At 52.6% G+C, this 26,758-nt stretch overlaps 10 protein-coding genes across 10 annotated transcripts; 4 read left to right on the top strand and 6 right to left on the bottom strand.

The window, feature by feature from the left end:
- The first annotated feature begins 682 nt into the window (after positions 1-682).
- BDP55DRAFT_703770 (histidine acid phosphatase) lies at positions 683-2,814 on the top strand. Its single transcript, XM_060577979.1, has 2 exons — positions 683-979; positions 1,035-2,814. Exons 1-2 carry the CDS (start codon positions 883-885, stop codon positions 2,357-2,359), a joined length of 1,422 nt encoding a protein of 473 aa, XP_060430265.1. The 5' UTR covers positions 683-882; the 3' UTR covers positions 2,360-2,814.
- Positions 2,815-3,020: 206 nt separating this feature from the next.
- On the bottom strand, positions 3,021-4,343 carry BDP55DRAFT_551175 (glycosyl hydrolase family 61-domain-containing protein; the record flags this gene model as incomplete). The annotated part of the gene is made up of 2 exons (XM_060569093.1): positions 3,021-3,281; positions 3,477-4,343. 2 exons carry the CDS (start codon positions 4,341-4,343, stop codon positions 3,021-3,023), a joined length of 1,128 nt encoding a protein of 375 aa, XP_060430264.1.
- A 3,030-nt stretch (positions 4,344-7,373) lies between these two features.
- BDP55DRAFT_111893 (uncharacterized protein) lies at positions 7,374-8,632 on the bottom strand. The gene has a single exon (XM_060565392.1). The coding sequence runs from the start codon at positions 8,445-8,447 to the stop codon at positions 7,641-7,643; it is 807 nt and encodes a 268-aa protein (XP_060430263.1). The 5' UTR covers positions 8,448-8,632; the 3' UTR covers positions 7,374-7,640.
- A 1,857-nt stretch (positions 8,633-10,489) lies between these two features.
- On the top strand, positions 10,490-12,122 carry BDP55DRAFT_703767 (uncharacterized protein; the record flags this gene model as incomplete). The annotated part of the gene is made up of 6 exons (XM_060577978.1): positions 10,490-10,711; positions 10,814-11,110; positions 11,153-11,335; positions 11,483-11,752; positions 11,801-11,882; positions 11,947-12,122. Exons 1-6 carry the CDS (start codon positions 10,649-10,651, stop codon positions 12,120-12,122), a joined length of 1,071 nt encoding a protein of 356 aa, XP_060430262.1. The 5' UTR covers positions 10,490-10,648.
- Positions 12,123-12,899: 777 nt separating this feature from the next.
- Positions 12,900-13,246, bottom strand: BDP55DRAFT_551202 (uncharacterized protein; the record flags this gene model as incomplete). Its single annotated transcript, XM_060569096.1, has 3 exons — positions 12,900-12,928; positions 12,980-13,073; positions 13,169-13,246. 3 exons carry the CDS (start codon positions 13,244-13,246, stop codon positions 12,900-12,902), a joined length of 201 nt encoding a protein of 66 aa, XP_060430261.1.
- A 2,270-nt stretch (positions 13,247-15,516) lies between these two features.
- Positions 15,517-16,378, bottom strand: BDP55DRAFT_550872 (uncharacterized protein; the record flags this gene model as incomplete). Its single annotated transcript, XM_060569062.1, has 2 exons — positions 15,517-15,657; positions 15,806-16,378. 2 exons carry the CDS (start codon positions 16,376-16,378, stop codon positions 15,517-15,519), a joined length of 714 nt encoding a protein of 237 aa, XP_060430260.1.
- Positions 16,379-17,888: 1,510 nt separating this feature from the next.
- Positions 17,889-20,331, bottom strand: BDP55DRAFT_631419 (histone-lysine N-methyltransferase SET9; the record flags this gene model as incomplete). Its single annotated transcript, XM_060572281.1, has 2 exons — positions 17,889-20,147; positions 20,224-20,331. The coding sequence occupies 2 exons, from the start codon at positions 20,329-20,331 to the stop codon at positions 17,889-17,891; spliced, it is 2,367 nt and encodes a 788-aa protein (XP_060430259.1).
- Positions 20,332-21,864: 1,533 nt separating this feature from the next.
- Positions 21,865-22,393, top strand: BDP55DRAFT_693476 (50S ribosomal protein L14; the record flags this gene model as incomplete). The annotated part of the gene is made up of 3 exons (XM_060577228.1): positions 21,865-21,879; positions 21,936-22,020; positions 22,098-22,393. 3 exons carry the CDS (start codon positions 21,865-21,867, stop codon positions 22,391-22,393), a joined length of 396 nt encoding a protein of 131 aa, XP_060430258.1.
- A 381-nt stretch (positions 22,394-22,774) lies between these two features.
- On the bottom strand, positions 22,775-24,076 carry BDP55DRAFT_662105 (uncharacterized protein). The gene has a single exon (XM_060574778.1). It carries the CDS (start codon positions 23,800-23,802, stop codon positions 23,206-23,208), a length of 597 nt encoding a protein of 198 aa, XP_060430257.1. The 5' UTR covers positions 23,803-24,076; the 3' UTR covers positions 22,775-23,205.
- Positions 24,077-25,773: 1,697 nt separating this feature from the next.
- Positions 25,774-26,680, top strand: BDP55DRAFT_631416 (ppic-type ppiase domain-containing protein; the record flags this gene model as incomplete). Its single annotated transcript, XM_060572280.1, has 4 exons — positions 25,774-25,776; positions 26,012-26,278; positions 26,345-26,601; positions 26,671-26,680. The coding sequence occupies 4 exons, from the start codon at positions 25,774-25,776 to the stop codon at positions 26,678-26,680; spliced, it is 537 nt and encodes a 178-aa protein (XP_060430256.1).
- Between the last annotated feature and the right edge of the window lie 78 nt (positions 26,681-26,758).

Genomic DNA, 26,758 nt, shown 5'->3' with positions numbered 1-26,758 from the left:
CTGGTGTACAGCTACATTCAAACACACTTCCCAAACAGTATACAGTGTAGTTTGAGTCAAAGATTTGTGAGTATTTAGGTTTGTGACCGACATGACTCGAATGCGATACTTCTGCATGGATTTTCAGCTCATCCCTATGCCAAAACGTCTTACACTATCTGATCAGCCGTCTCGATTCTTATCAGAGGATCTGTGTAGTTCAAATATTGTCTGCCAGGTTCGTGCGGCCGGGCCTTGATCTCCATTGGGATGTTGACGACGCAGAGATCTTGAAGCCCGAGGAAGCTAGGCCTTGGAGCGGGATCGGGAAGTTTGAGGTGGGTATCTGCGGACAATGGGAAAGAGGATCAAGCGAATCCTCCGGGAGACCACTTACTGCTTACATCTTTTCCAGATGAAGAGGGGCATTCGAGGCACGCTGTCAGAAATCACGAGCATGGCCACCAAAGCTAATGCTTTGCAAACAGGCCACTCGCCAACGAGGAACTTGCCATGAAGCTAAGCCGCCGGAGCTCGCATATCACCATCGGCTCTGACCGGCTGAACGAGTAATTGCCGCCGACAGCCGTTGTTATCGCATAGGTTGATTTGTAGGGATGCACGCCAAGTGCTTGGCGGTGGTAGTCTGGGAGACTTTTGAGCATCTCCGCTCCTCGGGACTGGGTGAAAATGCAGACTTCCCCGCTTCAGCAGAGATATCACTCGATGAGAGCGGCGAGATTTTCTGCTTGGCGGCGGATGGTGGGTGAGTTCAGGTAGCTGGGCCGCTCGGAGGAGGGCATAAAATCGTCGCGAGGCTAGCCATGTTCTTTCTAGAACTCGTTTCTTTGTTATTTTGCCAAGGCTTGGTACCATAAACAATATCAAAAGGGCTTCAACAAGATGCGTGTTACGGCTGCCTCCATTGCGATCTCGCTGTTCGGCTCTGCAGCCGCTGAGACTGTTCATGGCGTTGTTGTTTTCAGCCGTCATGGAGATCGTATGTTTCTGCCTGTTGAATCGACCCTCGAGAACAAGCTGACACATTAGTCAAGGAACAACTAAGCATTATGGAGCTCAGTCGTTGACCAGCGTCGGTGCTCAGCAGTGTTTCGAGGTTGGCAGTGAGTATCGAAGCCGCTACCTAGAGGCGGACTCCTCAAGTCGAATTCTCAACATCTCTGAGGATAAATATGTCTCCTCGCAAATCTACGCCAGTGCTCCCGACCAAGGCATCCTATTGAACACGGCCACGGCATTCCTGCAAGGTCTCTACCCTCCCTTAGTAGATCTCAACGCTCAGGTCGCGTCGTCGACCCTCAACAACGGCAGCACAAGTACGAGCCCCCTAAACGGCTACCAGTATGTTCTCCTTCATGGCGAGAACCCCAACTCGCCAGACACTATCTGGATCAAGGGCGATGATGGATGTCCAACAAACTCCAAGGCCTACAAGGCTTTCGAAGCTAGTGAAGAGTTCCAGACCCGTGTCACGGAAACCAAGGACTTTTATGGCAGCTTGTATGATGTGCTCGAGAGCGTGTACGACTACGAGCCCGAGAACATGACGTACAAGAACGCGTACGATATCTTTGATCTGGTCAACGTAGCACGAATCCACAACAGCACATCTTTGGCCCGGAACGTGACGGACGAGGAGCTCTTCCAGCTGCGAACGTTGGCAGACAGCGCCGAGTTCGGTTACAACTTCAATGCTTCCAAGCCTGACAGCACCATTCACGCAAAGACTCTTGCAGCTGGCATTCTTGCCCAACTCAACCAGACCGTTGTTTCCGAGGGGAAACTCAAGTTCTCCCTCCTTGCGGGCAGCTACGACACCTTCATGTCGTTCTTCGGCCTCACTGATCTCATCACCATTTCGGATGACTTTTACGGTCTCCCAGACTATGCCTCGACTATGGCGTTTGAGCTCGTCAGCGATAACACGACTGTGTTTCCCGCTGACGTTAATGCCGATCTTCGCGTGCGGTTCTTGTTCCGCAACGGCACTTTTGGCGAGCTGACAGCGTTCCCCCTTTTCGGCACCGGAGAGGAGACTCTATCATGGCCCCGATTCGTCGAAGAGATGCAAAAGAGAGCTATTGGCACCGTCGAGGAATGGTGCACTGCCTGTGCTAGTCTTGTATCATTCTGTGCGACTTACCAAGACGAGGAGGCAGCGAGCTCTAGCTCAGGGAGCGGCGGAGGCATGTCGAATGCTGTCGCTGGTGTTGTCGGTGCTATGATCACTCTCGGTGTTTTTGGTATCATCGGTGCCGTTGCATTTTTCATAATGAAGAAGCGACGCACAGCGCCGAACTCTCAAGTCCAAGGGTCTACGGCTGAGAAGTCCAGTCTGCGCAGTGGTGGTAGCGTATGAAGCTCTTGGCCGACAAATGTAGAATCGAGGCGATGAGTATGAATGCAGCGAGAGTAATCCCGATTCTTCTTTTCCATGTATCTTGTTGTCAGCGAACCAAGGTTCTGCGAGAGTCTGGTCATGCGAGACTTGCCGAGGCCTTCGCAAGTCTGAAGTGGATTGAAAGGATCATGCCTGTCAAGACTTATGATGATAGTGATCATAGCGATCTTTATTGAAAACGACGGCGCTAAGGCTGCTCCGACAGGGTTCATAAACTGGGCCTTATTTCAATGTAGTTGAAACGACTTGAGTGAGTCGTTCGTCAGCAGAAACCCGAGTTCATCTGATCTTTGCACGGAACATCCGACGGGATGTTTTTCGATAACCCGCTTTTACATGAGAGGAGAACTCTTTCATAGTCACGATGCAACTCGGAAGTAGTTTGAACAGATTATGAACGTGACAAATGGTACGATCTATATCGTTATGATATATACTTTATGTAAAGCGGTATACAGGAAAGACTTTGTACATGAAAGAGATTGGTCCTGGACCGAATCAGATTCGCGGGCGCCACAAGTGTAAACGCCCACTACGAGCTGGATAGCTTCATCATCCCCTAAGCCATCTAGGTCGCTTCAACCCTCGAGACCAGATACCATGGTATCGTGGAAATCGCTTATGCCTGAATGCGGCGGTCGTGGATGCTCATGCGCTTGGCGACAGCGGTCGCGGAGGGGGTCTCAACGGGGCAGTCCTCCTCGTCATCAGCGGCCTGAGTGGGAGTGGGAGTGGCAACGGGAGCAGCAGAGGACTCGGCAGGGCAGTCCTCCTCATCGTCGGAGGCAGCCTGGGTAGGAGTAGCGACGGGGGCGGCAGCAGTGGAGGTGGCGACGGGAGCCTCAGACTCAGCGGGGCAGTCCTCCTCGTCGTCAGCGGCCTGGGTAGGGGTGGCGACGGGGGCAGCGGTGGCGGTGGCAGTAGGGACCTCGGACTCGGCAGGGCAGTCCTCCTCCTCATCGGCGGCAAGAGTAGGGACGGTGGCAGCGGCGCTGACGGTAGCGGAGGCAGACTCGACGGGGCAGTCCTCCTCATCATCGGTGGCAGTCTGGCTGGGGGTGGCAGCAGAAGCGACTGAAGTGGCGGGGGCAGAGGTGGCGGCCGGGGCGGAGGTAGCAGCAGCGGCGGAGGTGGCGGCAGCGGAGGTGGCAACGGGGGCAGCGGAGGAAGCAGCGCCAGAGCCGGAGCCGGAACCAGAGCAGGAGAAGACGGCAGGGCCGGGGACGGTGTACTCCTGGGCCTTGTAGGCATCGTAGGTGATACCGGCATCAGTAGCGGCGTAGGCACCGGGGAAGGCAACCAGGTCAGAGGGGCTGGTGCTGCCGGAACCGGTAACCTTGATCTGATGGCATCCGGGGTAGAACTGGGCGCCGGGGTAGGAGTAGGAGGCGTGGAGGGCGATGATCTCGTGACGGACGAGGTACTGGCCGGGGGTAAGGCACTCGGGGATGGTGTACTTGACACCAGAGTTGCCAGCGGTCATGAGAGAGGTGGCACCCCAGGTGTTGGAGGTGCCCTCACGTCCGGACTCCTGGACCTTGAACCAGACCTTGTCGGTGTTAGGGGTGAAGGTGGTGCAGTCATCACCGGCGCACTTGGCCATGTAGGTGATGGTAGGGCCAATGTGAGACTCGGGCCAGAGAGTCCAGTTGAGGGTGACCTCGTCACCAGCCTTGGCCTCAGCGACGAGCTTGGCGGGGGAGGAGCCCGTGACACCACCGGCGGTGTAGCCACCGCACTGGAGGTCGATGCTGGTCAGGTCCTCGACGGGGCCGTTGCCCTGGATGGGACGGGAGATACGCTCGGGGGCCGGGCTCGTGTACGGGTCCTGGTAGGGCTGGTAGAAGGTGTAGTTCGTGCCGCTGATGAGACCATCGGAGACGTAACCGTGGGCAGCCACCAGGGCTGCGGATCCAAGAAGGGAGGCGATAGCGGACTTCATTTTTGCGATTTGGAGTTTTTTTGTTTGGGAGTTGTTCAAAAAAAGGGGTTGACTTGACTGTGAGAATATCGAGGTCGGTTGGAGGAATGAGTGTTGTTGGAGGTCTAGGACCGAAAAGAATGAATGACTACCTGGTCAAGTGAAAAGAATGACAAAAGTTGAACGAAGGAATGAGATAGACACACAAGTCAAGTGAAGCTGAACACTATGGATCGTGGGAAAGAGAGTTCAGAGCAGAGGACGGCCGGGCAGAGATGATGATATATACGGGAGGGCATCGTAGGTTGTTTTCCCAACGCGGGCACTTGCGCCGTTGGCGTCCTTTCTCAACTCCATCGGGTCAAGATTAGGAGGACCACTTCCGCCGCTCCGCCAAAGTTTCAATTATACGCAGGACAATCATATCCGGCCAGGTGGTGGGGATAAACATGGGGAGGGGGATCTCGCGTATGCGGGAGACAGGCACGGCTGGGATCATTGGGATGTGGGTGGTGGTCTTTGGGGGTCTTGGTCCTCTTGGATTTGGTGTACTGTGAGTGGGTGGTGGGCATCGTAAGTCTAGAAGATGTGGCTCAGGGGAAGAAGCCAATAGACTCTGGGCAACGTCTTCCACGCTGCTGGGAAGCCTGCGATGACGAGGGGCACGAGGGACTCAAGCCCCAAGGTTGAAGGCGTCAAGGGGGGGCAAGAGATCCAAGACTTTCTGTGAGCAACAGGCGAGTGCCGACTGCGCTTACGCTGGTGTGCGTGATGCAAACATATTAGACAGGCTCAAGTTGGTGGGCTGCTCCGGGCGCTAGCATAAGCGTAGATAGGTCTATCCATGACCACGATAGTACCCATGATGAGTCCAGGAACTTGCAGATGGCTCGCCCAACTGCCATGTCGTTGTCAGTTGGGAAGAAGCAAATGTCAGTTCAGTTGACATGCGCCAAAAGGTGAGACAATGCGAACCCCCCTCGATGGCCACGACAAGGAGACTAGACATGGGCTGGAGCTCAACTTGAACAACGCGAGCAAGGATTCATCCCATGTCGGCCGGGGCCTGTAGGTCCACTCCCGAGCTTCGCTGGCCGAACCGATTGGCCATTCCGGCGTCTATCACTGGGAGCCCCCGGTCAGATCCCCGTCAGATCCCGGCGGCCACCCTGAAACAGCCAAGTCCTGAGACCCATCCCCTTTTTCTTAATTATCACCAGATTCGCCCTGCAGCCTCCGCGGCCTCAATTAACACTCTACGCGCTACTTCCCGAAAGAGGCTCAACGTCCTGGCCGCCGCGGCGGGACCTCAGGGGTTACCACTCTTCGAGCCTTCGAGCCCACGCATCATGGACAGGAATCATTCTGTGAAAAAAACCACTTTTGCCCCCTGCGCAACGCATGGCACAGACGATTCCCTGGCCTGGTGGTTGAAACCTGAAGGGGTTCCTCTCCTTTTCCACCAATCCTCTCTGCTTCATCCCAGAAGAGAGTCTGCCCTGTCACTGCCAACGACTTTGCCGCCGCCAGCTGCTGACCTGAGCGCTTCCAGGCTTGGTCTTTTCGACTCCTCATGATCTCCTGTTCTTGCAGCTTGCAGGCTGGGCAACGGACACAAACATCATTATTACAGGCCTGGCCAACCTTTCTAGGCCGCTCGGCAGGCTAAACCGGCCAGGCTTTTGACTGCTATTCGCTCTTCTGGGCTCTTCTTGCGGGACACCGACAGGCGGCAGGCTTGATCAAGAGATTGAACGGGGCTTCAGCGGCTCTCAAGCGTCAAGGAGCCAACTGAGAAATCTTGAGTCTGACCTGGTCCGCCCTGCGTCTCTTCTCTTTTCTTCTTTTTCCCGTCAATTTTCGGACATGAGCACGGGAAGAAGACCCAACAAACGATGGACCAAGAGGGGCCATGTGGCGGCGCGCGCCCGAACTCGGGAGCAACAACCGTTCTGAGCATCTCTGCTGGGCAGCCTTGCCAATTCAAGTCCGAGTTGAGATTGCGCTTGAACTTGTATCTCTTCGTGGCCCAGAGGACAGCGGCATTGTTGTAGAACTCGGAAACTCTTACGAAGGACTTTGTCGATGCGAGATTGATTTAAAGTAGGGAGATGCCCGCTGCCCCCCTACACAGTATAAGCAGCATGCGCGATATGCTTTTGCCAATAGACTTCCCGTGCCCACTGCCCACCTCAATATGCTTTGGCGGCTTTGGCCCGAGGCTAATGACGACGTCGACGAGCAGGCCACTGTATCCATCAATGCAGAACATGAGCGTTGGCGTCACCCCTTGGACTCCAGTCTCTGTCATCCACCACTTGACCACCTCGACAGATAACTTACTTTTTGCTGACTGGCGCTGCGAGAGCGAGAAGATCTGCTCGGAGCCCCGTGCCGTGATCCGTCTGCCAACCGCCCGGGTCTCACGGCGACGGCCTTGTCGCCCCATCCCTATCATCTTCCCCATTTCAATCTATCCCAACCCCGGTCAGCGCGCTTCACCGCACATCAACCATCTTTTTTTTTCTTTCTTTCTTGCTCCACAGGGGCCAGCCAGGCCGCTGGGACCCCCGTTGTAACTCGACGTTCAAGGTCCAATGTTCCACACAGAGACCCAACAAGGATTTCCCACCCCCTTTTCAGACGATCGACGAGCGCGTACCTGCGTACCACGCACAAACATCGCCGATCTTATGGAAATCCCTTCTTCACTGTTCTTCCCAGCAGTGAAATAGGTACCCAGTAACCGAGCCCACTCTGCAAGAAAACTCGTGATGGATGCGACGCCGGGATGCCTTCGTGGAGAATCGATCGAATCTACGAACACCAGGCTTGGCTATGTTGGTCCATCATCGTCTTCTTTCTCGGCCGAGTTGATCACTGCCCTATGGAGTCGTAAAAGACAGATGTTCTGGCGACGGTTTCTCCTAATAGCGACCACCTGACTCGGCTTGTCCAAGTTCATAGTCAAGGTTGTCGCTTCACTCAACATGATGCACGCGCAGAAAAGCCCCTGGCGGCGCAGCCAAAAGAAGCGCTCACTGTTCAGCAAGGTGGCATCACTTCAAACGCGGCACTTCATCCTTTCATCCCACGCCGCCCGGTAGGCCGCAGCAACGCTTGAAAGCTGTTCATCAGTGAACCATTGAAAGAGATCTTATCTACTCCGTATCTACACAGGCCTTATCGCCTGTCAAGGCCGACGGGTATCAAAACTAAACTAAACGAAACAGTTCCCTGGTGTGCCGGGGCATCGTAACAATCGTAAGCACATCCATAGATCTTTCAACTCCGTCTCTTCAGTCATAGCCGTAGAGATCAGTGATTGTTGCGCCTTCGCTGCCTTTGTCGCTCAAAGATGGCCAACCCAGATATGACGGCCATAATTGCCCACCGTTCGCCTAGCTCACCCGTCAACCCACTGCCCATGAACGCAAACTTAGCCAACTTGGTCATGCTCATTCCAGCATCCGTCCAGACAGCGACTACCTCCTTTCCATCACCTCCCCTGAAGGCTCCTGGCCCGGCGTTCTGGGGCACTGATTGGGCAAGCCTGATGAGCTTCCAGCCTCTGCTCCGGCCATCCAGCGCAGCGATCGCTTCGCCAGAACTTGTCCTCCATTCAAACTGCTCTAGTCTTTCACAGTTTAGCCCAACCCCAATAGCAAAAATGTAGCTCAACGATGGAAAGTCGGTTTTCGATTCTAATTCGACAATGGGCCCACCGCCTGCTGTACGTATCGGCGCAGCTGGCAGCGTTATGCTCATTCTGCTGCTGAAACTATGGTACTCTACTGACGCGAGCGGCGAGAACTTGTCCGATGGCCCAGAGTGCAGCACAATGGGCGGCGAGCTGCTCAGCCCGCTGTGTATTGACATGCCATAGAACGGCTGGCTCTGGTGCTCGCCGAGAAGCATTGTCCTGCTGAAGCTCTGCGAGTAGACATTGAAGGCTGGTGGGAACTGGCGGGCTACCACCTGCGGCCCCGACGACGGTCCTGGGCCTGGGCTCCCTTGGGGTGGTGGTGGTGCCGGACTTGTGCGGGGTTTTTCTTCGTACGGCGGCGGAGCTTCGTCTGCAGGCGTATCGGGAAGTGGCTTCATGTTGATGTGTTGCGAGAGCATTTTTCTTGTGATACGCGGCTGAGATTGATGGACTTGGTGTCTTCACGTTTTCACGTTCGTGATGATTCTGTTGCAGTGTTCTTACCACTGGAAGCCTTTGCTTCTTAAGACTTTGCTCCATATTGTGTCTGCCTAGTGATCCTATTTCACAGCCACACGCGTGACGGGAATCCAGTGGCACAGCGTGGCAGCGTTGCCTGGCGAAGGTGATCTGCACCACCACAGCCACAGCCGCAGGGACAGGCACTGCATCAGCACGATTCAGACTGAAGGCTTTTGACGATCTAAATCATCCACCAAGATGTTGTCGGCTACTCCGAAGTGGAATGATTTTCTACTGAGTTCCTTTTGACGACATCCCACCAAGTCTTCTCCTTCCCCTTCTGCCAGTGTCAGCAATCAGTTCTCAAGCATACCTACCTAACTCTCGCTAACAGTCAGATGACACATAATTATTTTCCATTAGCCACTTATGGGTTGACTGGTATCTTGAATGCATGCAGATAACGATTGAAGCCGAGCAAGCAGATTTGAATACGCACTCCATATCCTGCGGCCATATTGATATTCGGAATCTCACCTCAGCTTAGCGGTTCAGGTCCAAAAGTGGCCACGGTAGTCTACTACAAATTGGGAATCTTTGCTTAGCTAGCCAACCACATTAGTCTCGTCGATTGAGGCAAAGTAAACGTGCTAAAGTAGTATTCCAAGGTCATAAAGACAACCTTACCGTTCGCTAAGATAGTGTACTTTGTCGTCTACTCATCACATAAATGTACATGAGGTCAACTCTCGGTTGTTAGCGATATCTCATAACACACAAAATCAAGTTTCCTACTGAAACTCTCACGTTGATAGGAACCAGTGCTCTGAAATTTAGCTCTTGTGAAGCCTAACATCCAACTACCCCAAATGATAACCATCTACTTACACCCAGTTTGCACCGAAAGCAGATTATCAAGTCAATCCACGTTTATATAATTTTTGCTGTATGAAAGTGAGGAATATTGGACCCTTAGATGTTCGTTGCGAACAAGTCAACAACCTAAAAGGTTCAGAGCGATGTGAAGCTTACGCAAACCGACTCCAGATTGTCAGTTCCCCGAACACTTAACATGAGAGGAACTTCGACCTAGACTGTCGGTTGTCAATCCCTCTCAGCTGCTTGTGGCCGTCTTTTGGGCAATGATCAGCTCTAGTGTCAACTTCATGGGTGGTTCTTGATCGGCCGGCCGAACCCCTGGATGTGTGTCAATCACACTTACTAAAAGTCAATCGACCCGCATGTCGATCAAATTTAACTGAGTCCGTAGCAACTATAAGTGAAATACATCGGCAAATATTTGTTTGATTGTACGTAAGTCCCATTGCGAAGTCTGGGCAGTCGTCAACAGTCAACTTGACGCATCCTGTCTCATCCAGAAGCACATGGCCCTCACCGACTACATGCACCTTTGAACATGTGTTTCTTATGGGCTTACGTTTCTGCCACCGACGTAATGGGTGAGAACAGTCTCATACATCATGCACTTTCTAGGGGGATTGCGTGAAAAGCCAGTCCTCCGAATAACATGATGTTGGCCAAGACGACTTCAGTGCTTACAGCTGTCTGTCACGATGCTGCTCTGATGCTCTTTGCCATATGTGGATATTTCTTTCGAGGGTTCAACTACCTCGAAAACGACGTGATCAGCTTTCAACCAGCCTCACCCCCCACACTGTGGCACGGCCTGCATTGCATTAATGCCATGTAGATTCAAGACATGCAGTTGGTCTAGCCTTCATCATGAGAGAACTAGAGAATCCCCAGATGATTGGCTTTGACTTCGTTTCTCAAAGTTGTAGATGGTCTATGTGCCAAAAGAATGGCGCATTGCTAAGTGCCGATCATCATGATCACAATTGACCAGTTTGAACGTATGAACAATCGAATATTGAGTCATGTGAGAGAGATCACACCTTAGCCGATGAGATCTGTAGACTGTAAATAAATCCATATTGAGAGGCGTAGAAACTGATAGAGTCTACGCTCAGTAAAGGTCTATAAATAGTGGCAGCGATCCCCCTCATGACTGTGTTTAGATTATCATCCCCCTCTTCGCCATTGACCGAGATTCAATACCCAATCTTGTCTTGCCTCATTTTCCTGAAATCCTGAATACCGTTCTCATCATCATAACATCACCCATTGTCTACAGACCATGTCCGAGCCTCGCATCAGGAAAGATCTTGATACCCTCAGTCAGGGTGAGCGTGACACGCTCGTCAAGGCGTTTCAGCACATAATCAGCATAGAACCAGACGACAAGAATTCCTACTTCACCATCGCCGCGTATCATGGCCCTCCTGCACCACTGTACTGTCAGCATGGGAATGTGTTGTTTCCCACGTGGCACTGGGCCTACCTCTTGCGACTCGAGAATGCTCTGCGGAGTGCCCCGGGATGTAGTAATGTTGCTCTTCCCTACTGGAACGAAATGTCGGATACGTCACTGGAGAAAGGCCTGCCTTTTCTTTTCACTCAGAAGGACTACAAGTTCAAAGATGGCAAATCTGACCCGAACCCTCTCTTCTCCTACAAGTTACAGAAAGCCGTACATCATCTGAAAAACGATGGAACAGACAAACCCAACGGCCATACGAAGCCCCAAGGGTACGACACCGTGCGATATCCCTACTCAGGACTCGTCAGCCCCAAGTGAAAGGAAAAAACCAGGGAACACAATGTTGAGGTGAACCAGCTGCCGCCCGGGCACCCGGCTGACCTCTTGAATGACAACGTCAAACGTTGGCTCAATCCCAAGGCACTTAAGAACCATGAGGGCGCGATGATTCCCGAAGGAGCATCAGATAATTACAAGCGATGCCTCGATGCCCCTAACTACACTGTCTTCTTGAATGCGACATCGGCCCAGGACTGAAATTTCAAGAAGGTGAAGGGTGGTTTGAGGTCTGTCCTGGTCTCCCTTGAGGAACCTTAAAACTCCATGCATTTGGCCATTGGCGGTTTCGACGTTCCCGGCTCTGGAGAAAAGAACGTCAACGTTAAAGCATTCGCGAACGGCGATATGGGTGAGAATGATACCGCGGCGTTCGACCCAGTTTTCTACCTCCACCATTGTTACATAGATCGCATGTTCTGGGCGTGGCAAAATATTCATAACAAGTCCAAGCAATTAGACATCATTCCCGGCCTCAAAGGTATGAAGAATTCTGATGAGGAGTCTCTCACAATCGATACCCCTCTGAATCCTTTCACCAAAGAGGAGATTACACCGGGGGAAACGCGGCCAATGACATCAAATGTAAGACACCGCCTGAGTCCGTGGATTAAACGTGGCTAACAACCCCAGGACGTCACCAACATCGTCAATCTTGGTTATGACTATCATGTTGTTGATTCTAGACTGGGGAGTCTCCTCAGCATTTTCCCTGGTCCAGACCTCCGAGAAGGACCCAAAATCACGGCGACTGGCATCGATCGTGCGACACGTCGGAGACTGTGATAATTGTCAGAACTATCTCGACATCGAATCTCACCGGAAGCTGTACGGCTTTTCGAACTGCGAGGCGTTGAACACGGACTTCTATGCACTGGTTCATATGAGAGCTAATCCTAAAGGTATCGACACTATCGAAGGCAACAGGATTCAGACCAAAATTGCAACAGCATAGCTGAAGTGTCGACGTAGCAGCCCGAGATTCAGTGGTTAGGGCTTTTACTCAGCTTCGAGAAGTTCGGATAGTAGGTTTATCAAATAATGTGAACAAGAGCCCAACCTCCTCGTTCACGATGACTAGGAGGCTTCAACAGCCGGAAAGTCGGTAAAAGTTTTGAGTTGCGGTTTTAGTTTTCTAAACATTGTTAAAATCCAATTATTCTCATGGGTTTGATCCATGTGTATTGCCCAAGTCTGTGCATACATGTGGTTGTAAAAACTGTTCACAAATGAGTTGGTTCACCTTGTTCTGAGCCAGCAGTTATGCCAGTGAAGATTGATACATGCACAAGGCTTCATTTTGCGTCTGATATATTGGATGAATGATGACCTGTTGGCCTCAGAAGCACGACCATGTCAAACCCGACCAAAGCAGAGTTCCCAGTCTTTGGTGCCTGTTGATGAAAGTAGGTAAGAATACACGCAACCTCGTGCGATGCTGTGCACCGGCTAGGGTTAGTAACTTCTTTCATCTTGCATGTTGTTGAAGCAGGTCTGGCCTCTTCGTAGCTACTAAATATGCATTCTGAATGAACCCAAAGCTATGATGTTGTGTGAGAATTGATAGCAAGCGATGAGCTGCCCTGAAACAAAAACTCCTCCGGTGCCGTCCGTAATGCGCCTATTCCTTCGAGCCAATAAAGGAAATCTTCCAAATCGCATCCTGGAATAGGAACAAGTCCAAAATGCTACATTCGGTGAATGATGATCCAATCAACAAGTACATTCGTCGCTAGATATCGAAAGTGACTCGCTTCACACCTTTGGAATTCGTGAATAGACAGTACATCGACCATGTGGGCATCAACTTACTGGAAGCTCTCCTCCTCTTGGAGGCGTAGAAAGCATAGGTCGAATCATCTTCACCTTCAAGGTCACCATCTTTGGTCTTCCCTGACGTCAGGATCTATATAAGCCGATTAGTACCGTTGCTATCCGAAGGTGTGGTGGTGGTGGTGGTGGTGTTGCACCACTTGACCACCCCAAGAGTGAAACACTTACAAAGTCGAATCTGGATGCGGCAAAGACCAGAGCCATGAGCACGATGACCAGCAAAAGCGAACCCCCAAGCCCATTCATGTCGGAAAACATTCTCAACATTTCGACTAGGTCCAAGCCAAAAATTTTTTTTTGGGCTGTTTTGCTGTTCCTGATAAGAAGGCTCAACCAGACCCCCTGGGCTAGTCGTCGATCGGATCGCGGGCGTAGACGGTAAGCGCTGTTGTTGTTTCACGTTCCCTTGTATTCAATCACCCCACGCGCGGCAATCAGCGGGTTGAAGAATGTAAGATCAAGACTTTGGGCATTGGGGGAAAAGGAAGAGATCAAAAGAGTAAGACTGTTCAGAAACGTTCCGGAAGGTAGCTCAAGGAATAAAGAGTTCCGGATGCAAACATGAATCGCGGGGTCAGGCAAGGTCAAGCATGTCCCAGAAGGAATCTCATCGTCAGCACACAAGGAAACAGACTCGCGAACTCCGGAGGCAGGCAGGTAGAGTTGGGGGTCTGACATGCGACCTTATAACAAGAAATCTCCAACGGTCGCGGCCGGTCCTACGGTCATCCCAGGAACTCCGAACGTGTGGCAAGAATTGCAGATGAGACGTAGATCCTTTTACGGCCGAATAGGAAACTCTCCGAGTTACCTACCTTGGTTGCCTAGAACCTTTCTTCAACCAACGAAGGGCTGGAAACAAAGGGTCCAATTCTGGTCTGCAGAGGTACGCTTCTGCCTCAGCTACCCTGCACGACGCGTGGTATTCACAGGAGAAATCGGCGGCATCCAAGTTCCAACAGCGTCCAGCCAGCCAGCCTGATCGTCTGTGCCGGCGCGCAGCTCTGATTGGATATGATTCGAGAAAAGTGTGTGCTAGACAAGTTGGGGTGTCGATTAAATTCTCCAAAGATGGTTCTCCGTTTCGAGACGGCTGGAACGGGGGGGGGGGGGGGGGGGGGGTGGGTGGCTTGGGGGTAGGGCGGAACCCAGACCGTGGGGTGGAGGTCCGAAGAGAGACCAAGTCAGTCGGCCGGAGTTCTGGAGAGAGGAAACGAACATGTAACCCCCATTTTGTCTCTGCCGCAAAGGCTGACCAGGGCCCACCCTCATATCCGTGTTTGCTGTTGGAGTGGTATTCTTGATTAGTCGAAGAATGCGGGGGACGGAAAAAAAGCAAGCTGTCAGCAAGGAGACGAGGGATCGAGCCTCGATGTGATGTGAGAGGGCCACAGGGCCACAGGGCGAGACTGATGAACTGATGAAGAGACGCAAGAGACGCAAGAGACACCGAGAGAGAAAGAGGATGCAGCGAGCAAGCAAGCACGGCAGGGAATGGTTGTGGCGCCCAATGAGTGGGCGTGTGAGTGGCCTGTTGACTGCAGTAGGGCGGAGAACTGCGCCGAATCGAGTACTCCGAGAACCAAGCAAAAAGTGCACCTCGAATTATGTTGCCGAGTCGGGGGATCTGGAATCATGATGACGGGACTCGGAGTTGAGTCGTTGGTTGGTTGGTTTGCATTCGGTCAAGACTCAAAGGAGCGACTGGACTGATGGGAAAGGATGGATGAGCTGACATCAAGTTCATCTCGAAATTTGTTTCTTGTCCACACCTCCTTCCGGCCATCTCAATGGATGGGAGGAGAGTGTAAGGAGAGACAACAGTCTTGTTCATTATTAAAGTATTGTATCGTTATCATGTCCGCCGATGCCAGCCGACCGCGAATGCGACTGTGACTGCGACTGTGACAGTTTCTGCATCGGGTGTTCTCTAGGTTCAGTCTCGCTGTGTCCCAGTGTTCCTCCTCCGCCTTTTGCGTTTCTTCACTCCCCAAGCCAAAACCAAACCAAACCAAACTCCTCATTTTTCGTCATCCGAAGATACGGAGAATGAAATACCACGCCGCCAAGAGATGCGAAACTCTTGCCCAAAGCGCCGTGCATGTACACCCATTTTGGCCGTTTAAACTTTTTGTACAAATTGTGACGCCCGCTGATCCCACTGAATGAGATGGCAGTATGAGAGTGGAGGAGTGAGTGAGAGTGAGAATGGCCGATGAGAGTGAAGGTCAGGATTCGGGGGATGAAGATCTCCAAAAAGTCCGACCACCGACTCTCTCTCTCTCTCTCTCTCTCTCTCTCTCTCTCTCTCTCATTCTCACCTCTCGCCTCCCCAAAGAAAAGAAAAAGAGGGAAACAACAAACTAGCAACCAACGCCGAATGCCGACCCCACGACCGTAGGGCAGGATGATCTCCCAAAAAGGTCCAGAAAGGTCCAAAAAGGGGGAGAGAAGCGTGAAAAAAGCGAGGCGAAAAGAGGACTAACCCCCCCCTTCCGAAATTCCGGAGGCGTCGACTAGCACTCGTCCGCCCGCAACGCCTGGACCTCGAGAGCCTCGTCCACAATGAGAGCCCAGGTGTCGCGGATGTAGTCGCGCATCTCCAAGAGGACCATGACCGCATACGCCGCCGTCATCAAAGCGAGACAGTAAAACGCCTGAACCACAAACATCAGTCTCAACACTCTTCACGTTTTGTATAATCCCCTTCTCAGAGTATTGAATAATGATGCCAAGGCCAAAAATGACCAAAGCGAATCAAGCATTCAAGCCTTAGGGAAAAATGAATGGAAAGATGCAACTTACCGACCAGACTCCCAAATCACCCCATCGCACCAGAGCCATCTCGCCGAGCCCGTAGAGACCCTCGATGCCGGATGCGCTCCCGGGGAATGCGTCGCCGCCCAGCCTCGTGCTGTAAATCATCCGCAGCTCCTCGACGCCGTGCAGCGCATCCGGGACGCTCTGGAACGCATAGTAGAGAAGACCAAGCGCGAGCGGCATTGGTAGTGCGTGATACGCCCAACACAGCGTGTCAAAGATGCCCATGACGGTAAACTTGACGAGCTCCCTCGGCGGCCTCGTGAGATCCAAGATGCCCCTTAGGAAGAAATCGAATATCACGGCCAGCAGCGTCGTCAGGGGATGTAAAGCCTGCGGTTGTGGTTGTCGTGTCTGTTGCCGCGCCGTTGTCAACGACCGCCTCTTGGCTTGCTTAGTCTGGCCCCGCGCGGAAAGGTGCGAAGACGCGAGGGCGGAGAGCCTTGGTGCCGGGTTGTAAAGGTGATGTTGGTGTTGGTGTTGGTAGTCGAGGTAATTGTGCGGCCTCGAGAGGCCGGCACTCATCATGGTCTTTTGTGTAAAGGTCTCCGTTGACATGATGGACGGCGGATGTGCCCCTCTTCCCTTGTTCACACACTTCGTGATGAGGTGCGAAGTAGGGTTGGATGGGACGAGGGGGTAACCAAGATAGATAGATGTAAATCCAAGAAAGGAGAACCTTCTCGGTTCCTTGGGAAACGGTCCCGAGAGGAAACTTAATAGCAGACAGGTGAGGGGCCCAAGATATAAGTCGGTGAGTGATGGGTGGTGAGTGGTGGTGAGCTGCGAGCAAGCGAGAAGACCCGAGCTAAGGATAGTGAGGTGTGCTCGAGCTTTATGACAAGCAGGGCAGAAAGAGCAAGGAAAAGAAAAGGCAAAGCCTCCCAAGGTCCCTAAGATAGCGTTTGCTTGCCTTAGCGCAGGTTGCTAGCGACGCACCGTTCGCGACGACACCGTTTTTTTATGCAGATTGTTCGAAGGCGGCGGGGGTGGGAAGAGCTCTGAGAGGTGTGATTAATGTGTGGTCAAGGTAGTGGTCGTCGAAGTGGTATTCGTCGTCGTTTATCTATGGAAGAAAGATGAGGGAGATGAGTGGACAAGGTAAGGTGGTGGTGTGCCCAACCTAAGGTGAGGTGGTATGAATATGTCTATGCCACCAAAATCCCCAAGGTCAATTCCCACGCGTCTTTGCTTTTGGTGAGAGAAGTCGCTTTCGGTCGCCGACCGAAACCATCAGCAAAAAGATGTGCAGCAACGCAAGTAAGCAAACTCGCATAAGGTACGCTGAGGCTGGCTGCTTGATAAGCTGAATGTCCGAATCCGACGACGGTTGGGGGGAAAGGCAAGGGGGACTAAACAAATAATACCTTACCTTACCTTACACGGTAAAGAAGAACAAGGAAAGTTGAGAAGCAGGAAAGCGGCGGCACGTAGAGAAATATGTCCTCGTCTTGAAGAAGCAGATTGCCCTCTCTCTCATCAATTCTTTCTTTCGCCTCTCTGGCCCAATGGACATTCCCTTGGGTCCCTTGTGTATAACTCTGTGTGTCTGTTTGTGTGTGTGTGTGTGTGTGTGTGTGTGTATATGTGTGCATCCATTTCCTCCTTATCTAAAGTAGCTTACCAGCCAAGACAGACGGCTGGAATGTTGTCTCTCAACACCACGCCAAAATCCAAGGGGGGGAGAGTGAGAAAAAAAAAATTTCCCCTGTGCGTCCTCTACCACCCTGCAGACGGACAGCAGTATGCAAGGCGAGGAGCTATGGTATCTATGTACCGCACATGCGCGCATGCGATTATGCATGCATAGCAGGAAAATAAAACCTGGCAAGAAAAAAAAAAGACCAAACCAAAAATCCCAAGCCAGAAGTGTGCTGTCGCAGTGAAACATGAGACATACGCCTTTTCCACCTCATGTTTCCCCATGTTCCAATTATAAATCCCCGTCGTTCGTTTCTGCGTTCTAGGAAAAGCCATGGTGGGAGCCTTTGGAGCCCCGGACTGGGGAGAGTTTATCTCCGGCTGGGTCCCGGACCGCTCCGGTTGGCTGCTTCGTGCCTCACCTCTCCTACGGCTCTGCCACCTTGGTGCTAGCCTTGCGCATTCGACCACTCCGTCTTAACCCGGTCGTATCTTCGCCTTCCCCGGAGTCTTCACCCGCGGCTCTGAAGCGCTTGTTTCCAAACCTGCTCCCCGCGTACTCCTCGAGTGTCTCCGACGTGCTCGTTGCGGGTCGCTTTCGTCCCCGGATACGCGCCTCTTCGTCGCGCCCCAGGAACCGGTGGATAAGGCGGTGGTCCAAGATGCGCTCCTCCTTATCTTGAGGTCCGGCCCTCTCAGTCTTCGGCCAAATGTAACCGTATAGCTTGGAGTGGCGCTCGCAGCGCGGGCACGAACGCTTCGTGTAGTACGCATTTTGCTGCACAAATGCCGTCTCGCAATTCATGCAACGAACCCATGCCGTCTGCGGTTCTGATAGCAACAGCGGCGTTAGAGTATAATCGCCGGGCGTTCGGGTCTTTGCGGGTGGTGTCGTCTCCTTGATAAAGGTGCGCCGTTGGTACTTGCGCTTCTTCAGAGGTGGCTGGTCACCAACACCCTCCACCGTCTCAGCGACCTTTGCACAGACTTTGATACTGTCAGTGATCGGCGTAGGATTTTCTGTCGATACCGGTGCTTCGACCTCTGCAACCAGCACGGTGTCGGAACTGCGGTTACCCAACCCGTCTGGCTCGATGGACGCCAGAGCCTCAACCTTTGACGTTTGCACCACGGTCTCGCGACGAGAACTTCCGAGCGGCTCTTTTGTTGAGACTCTTTCATCAACGTTTTGTGTCAGCTTCAGACTGCTTGTGCTGGAGCTTTTCAGTACTCCTGTTGAAGAAATTGCCGTTGGCTTCGTGCTGACACTGCTGCACATGGCAGCCGCGATACTCATACGATCCTGTATCTTGTACGGAGGGATGTTCGCAGGATATAACCATACTGGAGGGTTTTGTCCCGAGGTTTTGGACGGTGGTGACGGTGGATTGCACAAGGACGAGATGGGAATAGATCGGGAGACAACAACAGATGCAGCCCGACTTGAGTGTAACATCTCTTTTTGGGACTTCCTTTGCGACGAGAAAGGCGCCGCGTTGGCCAGCGCTTGCTCCGTGGTCTCCTCATACTCCTCTTTCTTGACAAGCTCTGACTTCTTCATAGCTTGGATCGGTTCTGGTGAGTCTTTCTCCGGCTCAGTGATGTCTGTCACCGAACCATCTTCGTTTCCGCTACTGGCCAATGACATACTGCGCACAGACTCAGAGGCCGAGCTCTCTGTTGACATAACGATAGCTTCCTGGCGGGCTGAGGCCGCTTGCTTGGCCGAGATCTTCCGTCTTTTGGATGGCGTTATGGGCGGTGTAACGAGTGAATCGAAAGACTGCTTCTTTTCCGGCGAAAGAGCATCCGACATTGGCGAGCCGACTGCTAGAGAGTCTCGGCCAGGTTTTCCGCTCCTGAGCCGTGATTTGGACACCCGTGGCCGGATGTCTGGTGTGACGGAAGGGGTTCGAGATGAAGGGCCGGCGCTATCGTCCCTTCTCCTCCGGCGTAAAGAATATCCGTCCAAAGCGGACTCCTCAATGCTCTTCTTGACCACAACTTCTCCTTCCGCTGGGGCCCAACCATTCGCACATCTGTCTTCGCATGTCCTGCATAGACATTCGCAGTTGTCCTCCCCGAAGTAGTTCTCGGCATATGTCACCGTAATCTCTTCGCCGACATCAATGTTCCTCGTCGCAATGATCTCAATGGTAGCCGAAGACGTAGTCATGAGCTTCGCATTGGCTCCGCAGTCGTGGTTTGCAAAACGAGCAGGGCCCATGAATAGGCTGGCGCATTTGTTTCTGGCCGAAATAATGATGCTGAAGTCCTTCTTCCGTGCCGTCATTTCTCGCTCCTCCTCTGGTGAAATGTTAACCTGGGTTCCGGCCAAGTACTTGATCGTCTCGTTCCGCCGTATGAAGCGTCGGGCAGTGATGGCGGCTTCGTGCGACACAATTGTGTAGCGGTTGGTCGAGTTCACCTCGAAGGGGCAATCGGGGAGGTAAATCTGGATGTAGCGGCGCATATGTCGCTTGAAGTCATCCTTGGCTTTGTCCGTCTTCAGGGCGGCGAAGAACTTGCGGAAGCCATCGGTGGCTAGCAAATTGCGCTCGGCGGATTCGAGGTCTTTGTTGACAGCGAGCTGGTCCCGGATGATCTGGGTGATATCCTCCTCCCGTACGCCTCGTGAGGGGTGATAGGAATTTCTGTTCTTGGGAATTGTAGTCCAGTAGAAAACCTGCAAAAATGTCAGCTTTTTCAGCCCCCTTCAAGGCGCCCGAGGCATGACTGCCCGGCCGGACTGGGACGCATACATGATCGACTAGAGCATCAGTTAGGAAGTCGTCATAAGATGCCAATTGTGCCAATGTTAGCGTCTGCTTGTTCTTCTGCTTCTTTGCCGCAGCAGCAGAGGGCGGCATCGTGAGAAAGGTGACTGGTGGATTGACGGCGTCGCAATTGTCGTCGTCGGCGCAAGTTGGAAGGAGCGAACCCGAGGGGGCGTCGGCCAAGGCTAAACGAGCGTCGAGGGGACCAGCGTCCAGCGCACAGAGCAAGGAGTGGACGGAGAACCAAATGCGAGTTCGGGCTCCCTTCGATAGCCCAAGGCAAGGTCAAGCGCAGCAAATGACCTAGATGTGGGGGAGTGACAGCTGGGCCACGATTGTCGCAAGTTGGCCGCTAAGGATATGACCAGAGACAAGATGTGGGTGAGACCGGGAAGAAGGCTGTTGTCTCCAAAAAGGCGCAAGAAGATGAGGGAAGGGTCAGCTCAGGTTGGGTGTCGTCATGTCTTCCGGTCCAAAGTCCAAAGGGGGCATAAACAAGCCAACGAGGACAGGCCGGTCAGGGTAGAGGGGTGGTGGAGATTAATGCGCAGGGCCGTCGTGGATCATACTCGGTAAGGTACAATATGAGAGAAGGACAAACACAGGTTCTGGACCCTCTTCTTTCTCCTTGTTATTGTTGCTGCGCTGGGATGAAAGCTCAAGGAGTGAATGTGGGAATCAAAATAGCTTCATCCACAGTAGCGAAAGGGAGGCTCTGTGGGAACAAAGATGACGGATAACGGACGATGGAGAGGATGAAAGAGATGAGAATGAGGAGGGGGATAGGAGGGAAATGAGACAAAAAAAAGTGGATGAGGTTAGGTTGAGGTGGGAGGTGGTAAGGTGAAGTTAGGTGTGTGTGTGTGAGGCTGGACGTCAAAAGACGGGAACTCGAGATGAGCGGGAAACCAAAGAGAGAAGTCGCCGTCTGTCCCAGATTAAAGTACCTAGGTAATTCGCTCTTGCCAGGTACAAGTTGGTTGCTTCAGGTGGTTCCTTTCCTTCTTACGGGTAGTCTCTTGCACAAACTCAGTCTCGAATTCGTTCGGGTCCGACTCAAGGTAAGGTACCTTAGGTTATTGACAGCAAGTACCAATGGAACAGATTCCAGATTCCTTCCTTCCTTCGTTTCCAGCTTTCTAGGGGAGTACGGAGTACGAAGTAGACCAGCAAAGAGTCGAGACGCAGGACGGGAAAGAGGGAGGGAAGCAAGAAAGGGAAACATTGGATTGCGCCTTGCCGGGGACGTTGGTGGCCAATCACAAGTTGCAAAAGTCAGTGGCTAGGCAATTATCGTTGAAGTGGCCCCAGGTGAGACGTCAAAATAGTCGCACAGACCAAGTTTTGACCGGCTACCTCAGCCAATGATATTCGCCGTACTCAACGCGGCTAACCTCTTTTGGGTGTCAAAGGCCCTGTCCGCAGCAACGGGACAACATGCAACCTTCGAAGTGGGTCCTTGGCCAGAAAACGATCTAGCTCGGATTGTCGGATCTACGTCCGTCCGTTATCCCGACGTGGAATTCAACTTTGCAGTCCTACCTTTTCGAGATAGCTTCAGAGCGACAGTGACCAGCCAGGGGAGATACGGTAAAATACAGCCCACCACGAGGTCACGCCGCCAAAATGATTCAATTAAAGGTTTGCCATCTTTTTTACCATCAGTCCCAACAAGCAGCAAGCTAATGTGCAATCAGACGGTGCTGCAATGCATCGACAATTCAGGCGCTGCCATGGTCGAATGCGCCATGGTTGTCGGCCAGAAGAAGCTCGCCCGCATCGGTACGATCTCGTCGCCCACACAACGAACCTCCTCACGCGACCCGATCCCGAGACTAACAGACTCTACTCTATAATAGGTGACAGAATCGTCGTCGTTGTCCAGAAACACAGAGGTGCCAGCGAGGGTGGCATGGCCGGTTCATCTGCCGCCAACAAGGTCAAGCGCGGTGACATGCGCCACGCCGTCGTTGTCCGCACCAAGCAAAAGACCCTCCGCCCCGACGGCAGCGTCATTCGCTTCGACGACAATGCCTGCGTTCTCATCAACAAGGCCGGCGACCCCGTGGGCTCCCGCATCAACGGCGTCGTTGGCGCTGAGCTGAGAAGGAAGAAGTGGAGCAAGATCTTGTCCATGGCGCCCATGCACGCATAAAGGGATGGTCAATGGGCATGGGGATGCGGGCGCGAAGGAGGACAATGTGAGAAGATGTGTAGGATCTCTGTACAAGTAAAGGAGAAAAAGTCATCAGCTTGGGAGGGGGGAAGTGTATTATACGAATGCATGAGCCGGCGTTTCCAGGGTAAGCAGTCGATTACCAACCTCCAACAAATACAAAAACATCCAGAAAGCCGAGTCGAGTCGAGTTGAGTCACAAGTCAAAAAGGTCACTATCAATCAAGAACAAAGAGTAATGGTAAAGAATATCTAATCCCCTTCGAAGGAGATGTATTTCAATGGTGTATATGATGGCTAAAGACAAAAACCGTGGCCCCATGGCCTTTTTCTTCTTTCCCAATCGAAAGCTCAAAACGCCAGAATACTCCTTACAATGCATGGCAACCTCCTCTAGAACAATCTTGGGGTATCTTCATCAGGTCGTCTCTTTTACTGGAAGATGTGACCGCAATCGCAGCAGACATAGAACAGTTTCTGCACGCGAGCGCGTTAGTTTGCCGATTCTCCTGGCGAGTTTGCTTAAAGAGAGAAAGATGCGAGTTCTGTACTAACCATGCCCGTCTCAGCGCTTCGCTGCTGAGACTGGAAGAAGACGGCTTCGCCGCCCTTGCACACGGGGCATTCCTTGTTTGATCGTGGAAGCTAGATCCGGGAAAGATGCAGCGTCAGCCAGCTGATCACAAGGGAGGTCTCGTATCCAGAGTGAAAGCCAAAATCCCATTGCCAAAGCCAGGTCCAGGGGTTGTCATCCAATAGGTCGTTGTGGTAACACGTGGCGAGGATCACTCTCACTGGCTGACTGCCAGCTGAAAGGTAGGCCACGACACATTCCGGTTGGCGGCTTCGGGCTCGTTGTTGAGCGCGATGCCCGCGAATCCGTGGTTGATCTCGTCCGAGGTGACCGATTCCTTTTCTTCGTCGTACTCGTCTTGGGCTTCGTCTTCGGCCATGTCCATCAGGTCGTCCCATGTAATCTCCGTCTTCTTGCTCTGGAAACCGTCGTGCTGGTGGGCAGGGGCCGCCGATACGTTGAAGTCGTCGGACGGGTTACCGCAGCCGCTGCAAAGGATGGCGTGGCCGCAGCCGATGCATACAACAGGGGCAAGAACAGACTGGGGATCACCTACAGTAGGATCCGAACCGACATCCTGTGTGACACCGGCGGTCTCACCGGCGGCGTTGTTCATGACGTTGCGGAAGACGCAGGTAGACTGAGCCTCCTCGGTAAACTGGCAGGTTCGGCAGGTGAACTGGAGGCGATGGGTCTCTTCGTCCTCCTTAGGATAGAGCATGTTGGAGCATTCGGAGCAAAAGCGAAAGGTAATCTGCTCAAGCTTCTTGTTCGTGGCGTCCTCCTGGGAGTTTGTGCTCATGGGGGTGGCCATCGTGATGTCGGTCGCGAAGCGTTTCTTGTTTTTCGGGAAAAGGCTTGATTGATCGAAGTGGGCGCAGGAGTTTCGCAGTGTCGTCGCGTAAGTCTATAGACCAAAAATTGGGCTGTTGAGCGCGTTATTGAAAGTCGGGCAAGTGATGTGTAATGTTGAGGTTCAGGCAGAAGGTGGAAAAGCGAAGTGCGGCGCGCAAATAATCGAAAGGATAGGACCGCAAAGGAGAAAGGCGGTCGCGCACGTTCCTTTTTGCAGTGCGGGAGGCAAAAGGTGGGGCCGTGTCGGTGAATCAGGGCGGAATGGAATTTCCACCTCTGTAAGTCATCAGCTCACCGAACTGTCTCTCGGTGAGTCACTCTTGTTCAAGTCAACCAGATGGCAACCTGATTGTAATACTAGTGAGGCCGTTACTTCTTGTGATTCAGATGATCAATTTGAAAAAGTTGTGTTAAATGTTCTTTTCCTTCTGGGATAAGGTATACAGTGGCTGGGCTTCGCACATGAATAAACCTGAAGGATGAAAACCAAAATGGCCCAAAAATTAGCCTTCCCGTATTTCATTGCGTTTCTCGCACATATTACACGATCTGAGGTGATGACTTTTGACTTTTACTATCTTGTCAACCCTTCATAATTCATGGGCTTGGATGTATGTGCGCCCTCCACTGGCCATTTTGATATGAGGTTCCTGCCCTGAGGCTACGCACCTTGGGTACCCAAGTCAAGTATTGGAAATTGAAAGCCTATCAAGAGTACGGAAATTATGAGACTACTGACAGCACGAATCGTGGCGAGTGAAGCAGAGTTGGCTTTTACTAGAGCAACTTGGCACAGATGTAGAAGTTGAGTTGCTTATAAAACTCTTCACGCGTAGCATCCGTATACATGTACGATTAGAAACCTTGGAAACCCGGGTAGAATCTTTCAAGTGCACTTGGTGATGATTGGCGAGCCACACCCGACAGTCACCTACTTACCTTAGCCTTAGGTTTTCTTAGGTTTCTTACAGCCGAATTGTCCTTCTTCTCTCCCCTTTTCGTCGAGAAAAGCCTGACAGACTGTGATAAGAAGGATCGACAGGTCTGAGACGGGAAACCCTGCATCGAATAGAATCGTGTGACGCAGCTCCAAGTCCAAGGTCTGGCGGGTGAAACTTTGTAAGCTTACCAAGACGAACACGGGACCCTGGCTACACGTGACTCGAGAGGAACTTGAACTGAAGTTGGCCAATGAGGGCACAAGTTTCGAGGCGCTGGGGGGAATGATCAACCCCTCTTGCCAGCGCCCTTTTCCCCCGCCTTTCAGGGACACACGTTTTGATGGCTCCCGTCCACGAGTCTCTTTGAGGAGACCGGTCCCCTGTCAGAGGTCACCAGGTCCCCCGTAGCCCTCCCCCCACTCCCCACTAACGCTCGTGAGCAGCGGGCATCCATCATCCTTTCCGAGTGTTTGATGGCTTAGGTAATTCACCAGTGTGCCCGGTACCTTGGCTTTTGCACTTTTCTGTCCCCCTCCCCTTGGCCCCCCATTCGTAGGAAGCAAGGCCTCGTTTGGTGGTTACCCCAGCAGCCACACGTCATCTTCTCTCATCCAATCCATTCGAGCCAAGCTGAAGAACCTCCAGTTGCGTTGGCTGCATCACCAACCCCAGCTCTTCCCCAGCTGCACCTTACCTACCGTGCCTACCTACCTTGACTACCTTTTTTTACAGGCCTTACCTTAGCATTCTGCCCTCCGGCTACCGTATACCTTTCCGAGTACATTTGTACCTCGACGCCCACCCTCTTCACATCTATCGCCGTGCCGTTCTTCCTCTTCCTTATTCTGCCAACTCCACGTTTCTTACACTTCAGTACTTGACGACAGCTTCGTTTCTTCCAGCAACTCCTCCGTCTCCGAATTTCCGTTCCCTGCAGCTATCTCAACAGCTTCTTCTCTTCTCTCCTTTAGACTTCATCCCGCGCAACAATGGTGAGTAAGCAGTGATGCACCTCGTATCCATAGCAAAGCCTTTTCCATCTCTGCACCACTCGACACCTAACCCCGCTCGCTCCCTTTGTGCCCATGTTCTCCTCCCATCGCGCAGCTTCGCCTCCGGGCCGTCGCGTACTGCTGTTGACCTTTGTCTGCGTTCCTCGCGGAGCCTGAGGCTTACCTACCAAGACAATACCGTTCTTCGCAGACGACTAACATCTACCTCATCTAGTCTGACACCGGTCTCCCCCCCGGCTGGGAAGTGCGACACTCCAACTCCAAGAACCTACCTTACTACTTCAATGCCGCCGACAAGGTCTCACGCTGGGAGCCGCCTGCGGGAACCGACACCGAGAAGCTGAAGCATTACATGGCCAGCCATCACAGCGCTGGTGCCGGCGCAAGATCCCAGGCTGTCCCCGTGCCAGAGGGAAAGATCCGCGCAGCTCACCTGCTGGTCAAGCACCAGAACAGTCGGCGCCCTTCCAGCTGGAGAGAGGTACGCAACCTTGAAAACCGACAACCACTCCCAGAGTACAGGCAGCTAACGAGAATATCAAAATAGGCCGAAATCACTCGCACCAAGGAGGAGGCGCTTGACATCATCAAGGCTCACGAGGGAAAGATCAACTCAGGTTCCATCGGGCTCGGCGAGCTGGCCCAGACCGAGTCCGACTGCAGCAGTGCCCGTAAGATGGGTGACCTTGGCTACTTCGGCAAGGGTGACATGCAAAAGGAGTTTGAAGAAGCTGCCTTTGCCCTGAAACCTGGTGAGATCAGCGGCGTCGTGGAGACGCAGAGTGGTCTGCATTTGATTGAGAGGTGAGCTTTAACCAAGCCTTCTTGATTAACACTATCCCACGCACACTTCCACTAACCACCGGATTACAGACTGGAGTAGATCGGATAGAGGAGAGACGAACAGCATCATGCGCGTGTAAGCAGGCAGGGGGGGGTTCACAGAAAAGCTTTACCGGTG

Source organism: Colletotrichum godetiae, assembly GCF_030913485.1.
Source record: "Colletotrichum godetiae strain CBS 193.32 chromosome Unknown BDP55scaffold_18, whole genome shotgun sequence".
NCBI lineage: Eukaryota > Fungi > Ascomycota > Sordariomycetes > Glomerellales > Glomerellaceae > Colletotrichum > Colletotrichum godetiae.
This window is presented reverse-complemented; position numbering and strand designations above follow the sequence as displayed.

Coding starts and splice junctions, on each gene's coding strand:
- BDP55DRAFT_111893 (XM_060565392.1), bottom strand. CDS start 8,447: ATGCTCTCGCAACACATCAACATGAAGCCACTTCCCGATACGCCTGCA.
- BDP55DRAFT_662105 (XM_060574778.1), bottom strand. CDS start 23,802: ATGGCCACCCCCATGAGCACAAACTCCCAGGAGGACGCCACGAACAAG.
- BDP55DRAFT_703770 (XM_060577979.1), top strand. CDS start 883: ATGCGTGTTACGGCTGCCTCCATTGCGATCTCGCTGTTCGGCTCTGCA. Junction 980..1,034: donor TTTCAGCCGTCATGGAGATC/GTATGTTTCTGC, acceptor ACATTAGTCAAG/GAACAACTAAGCATTATGGA.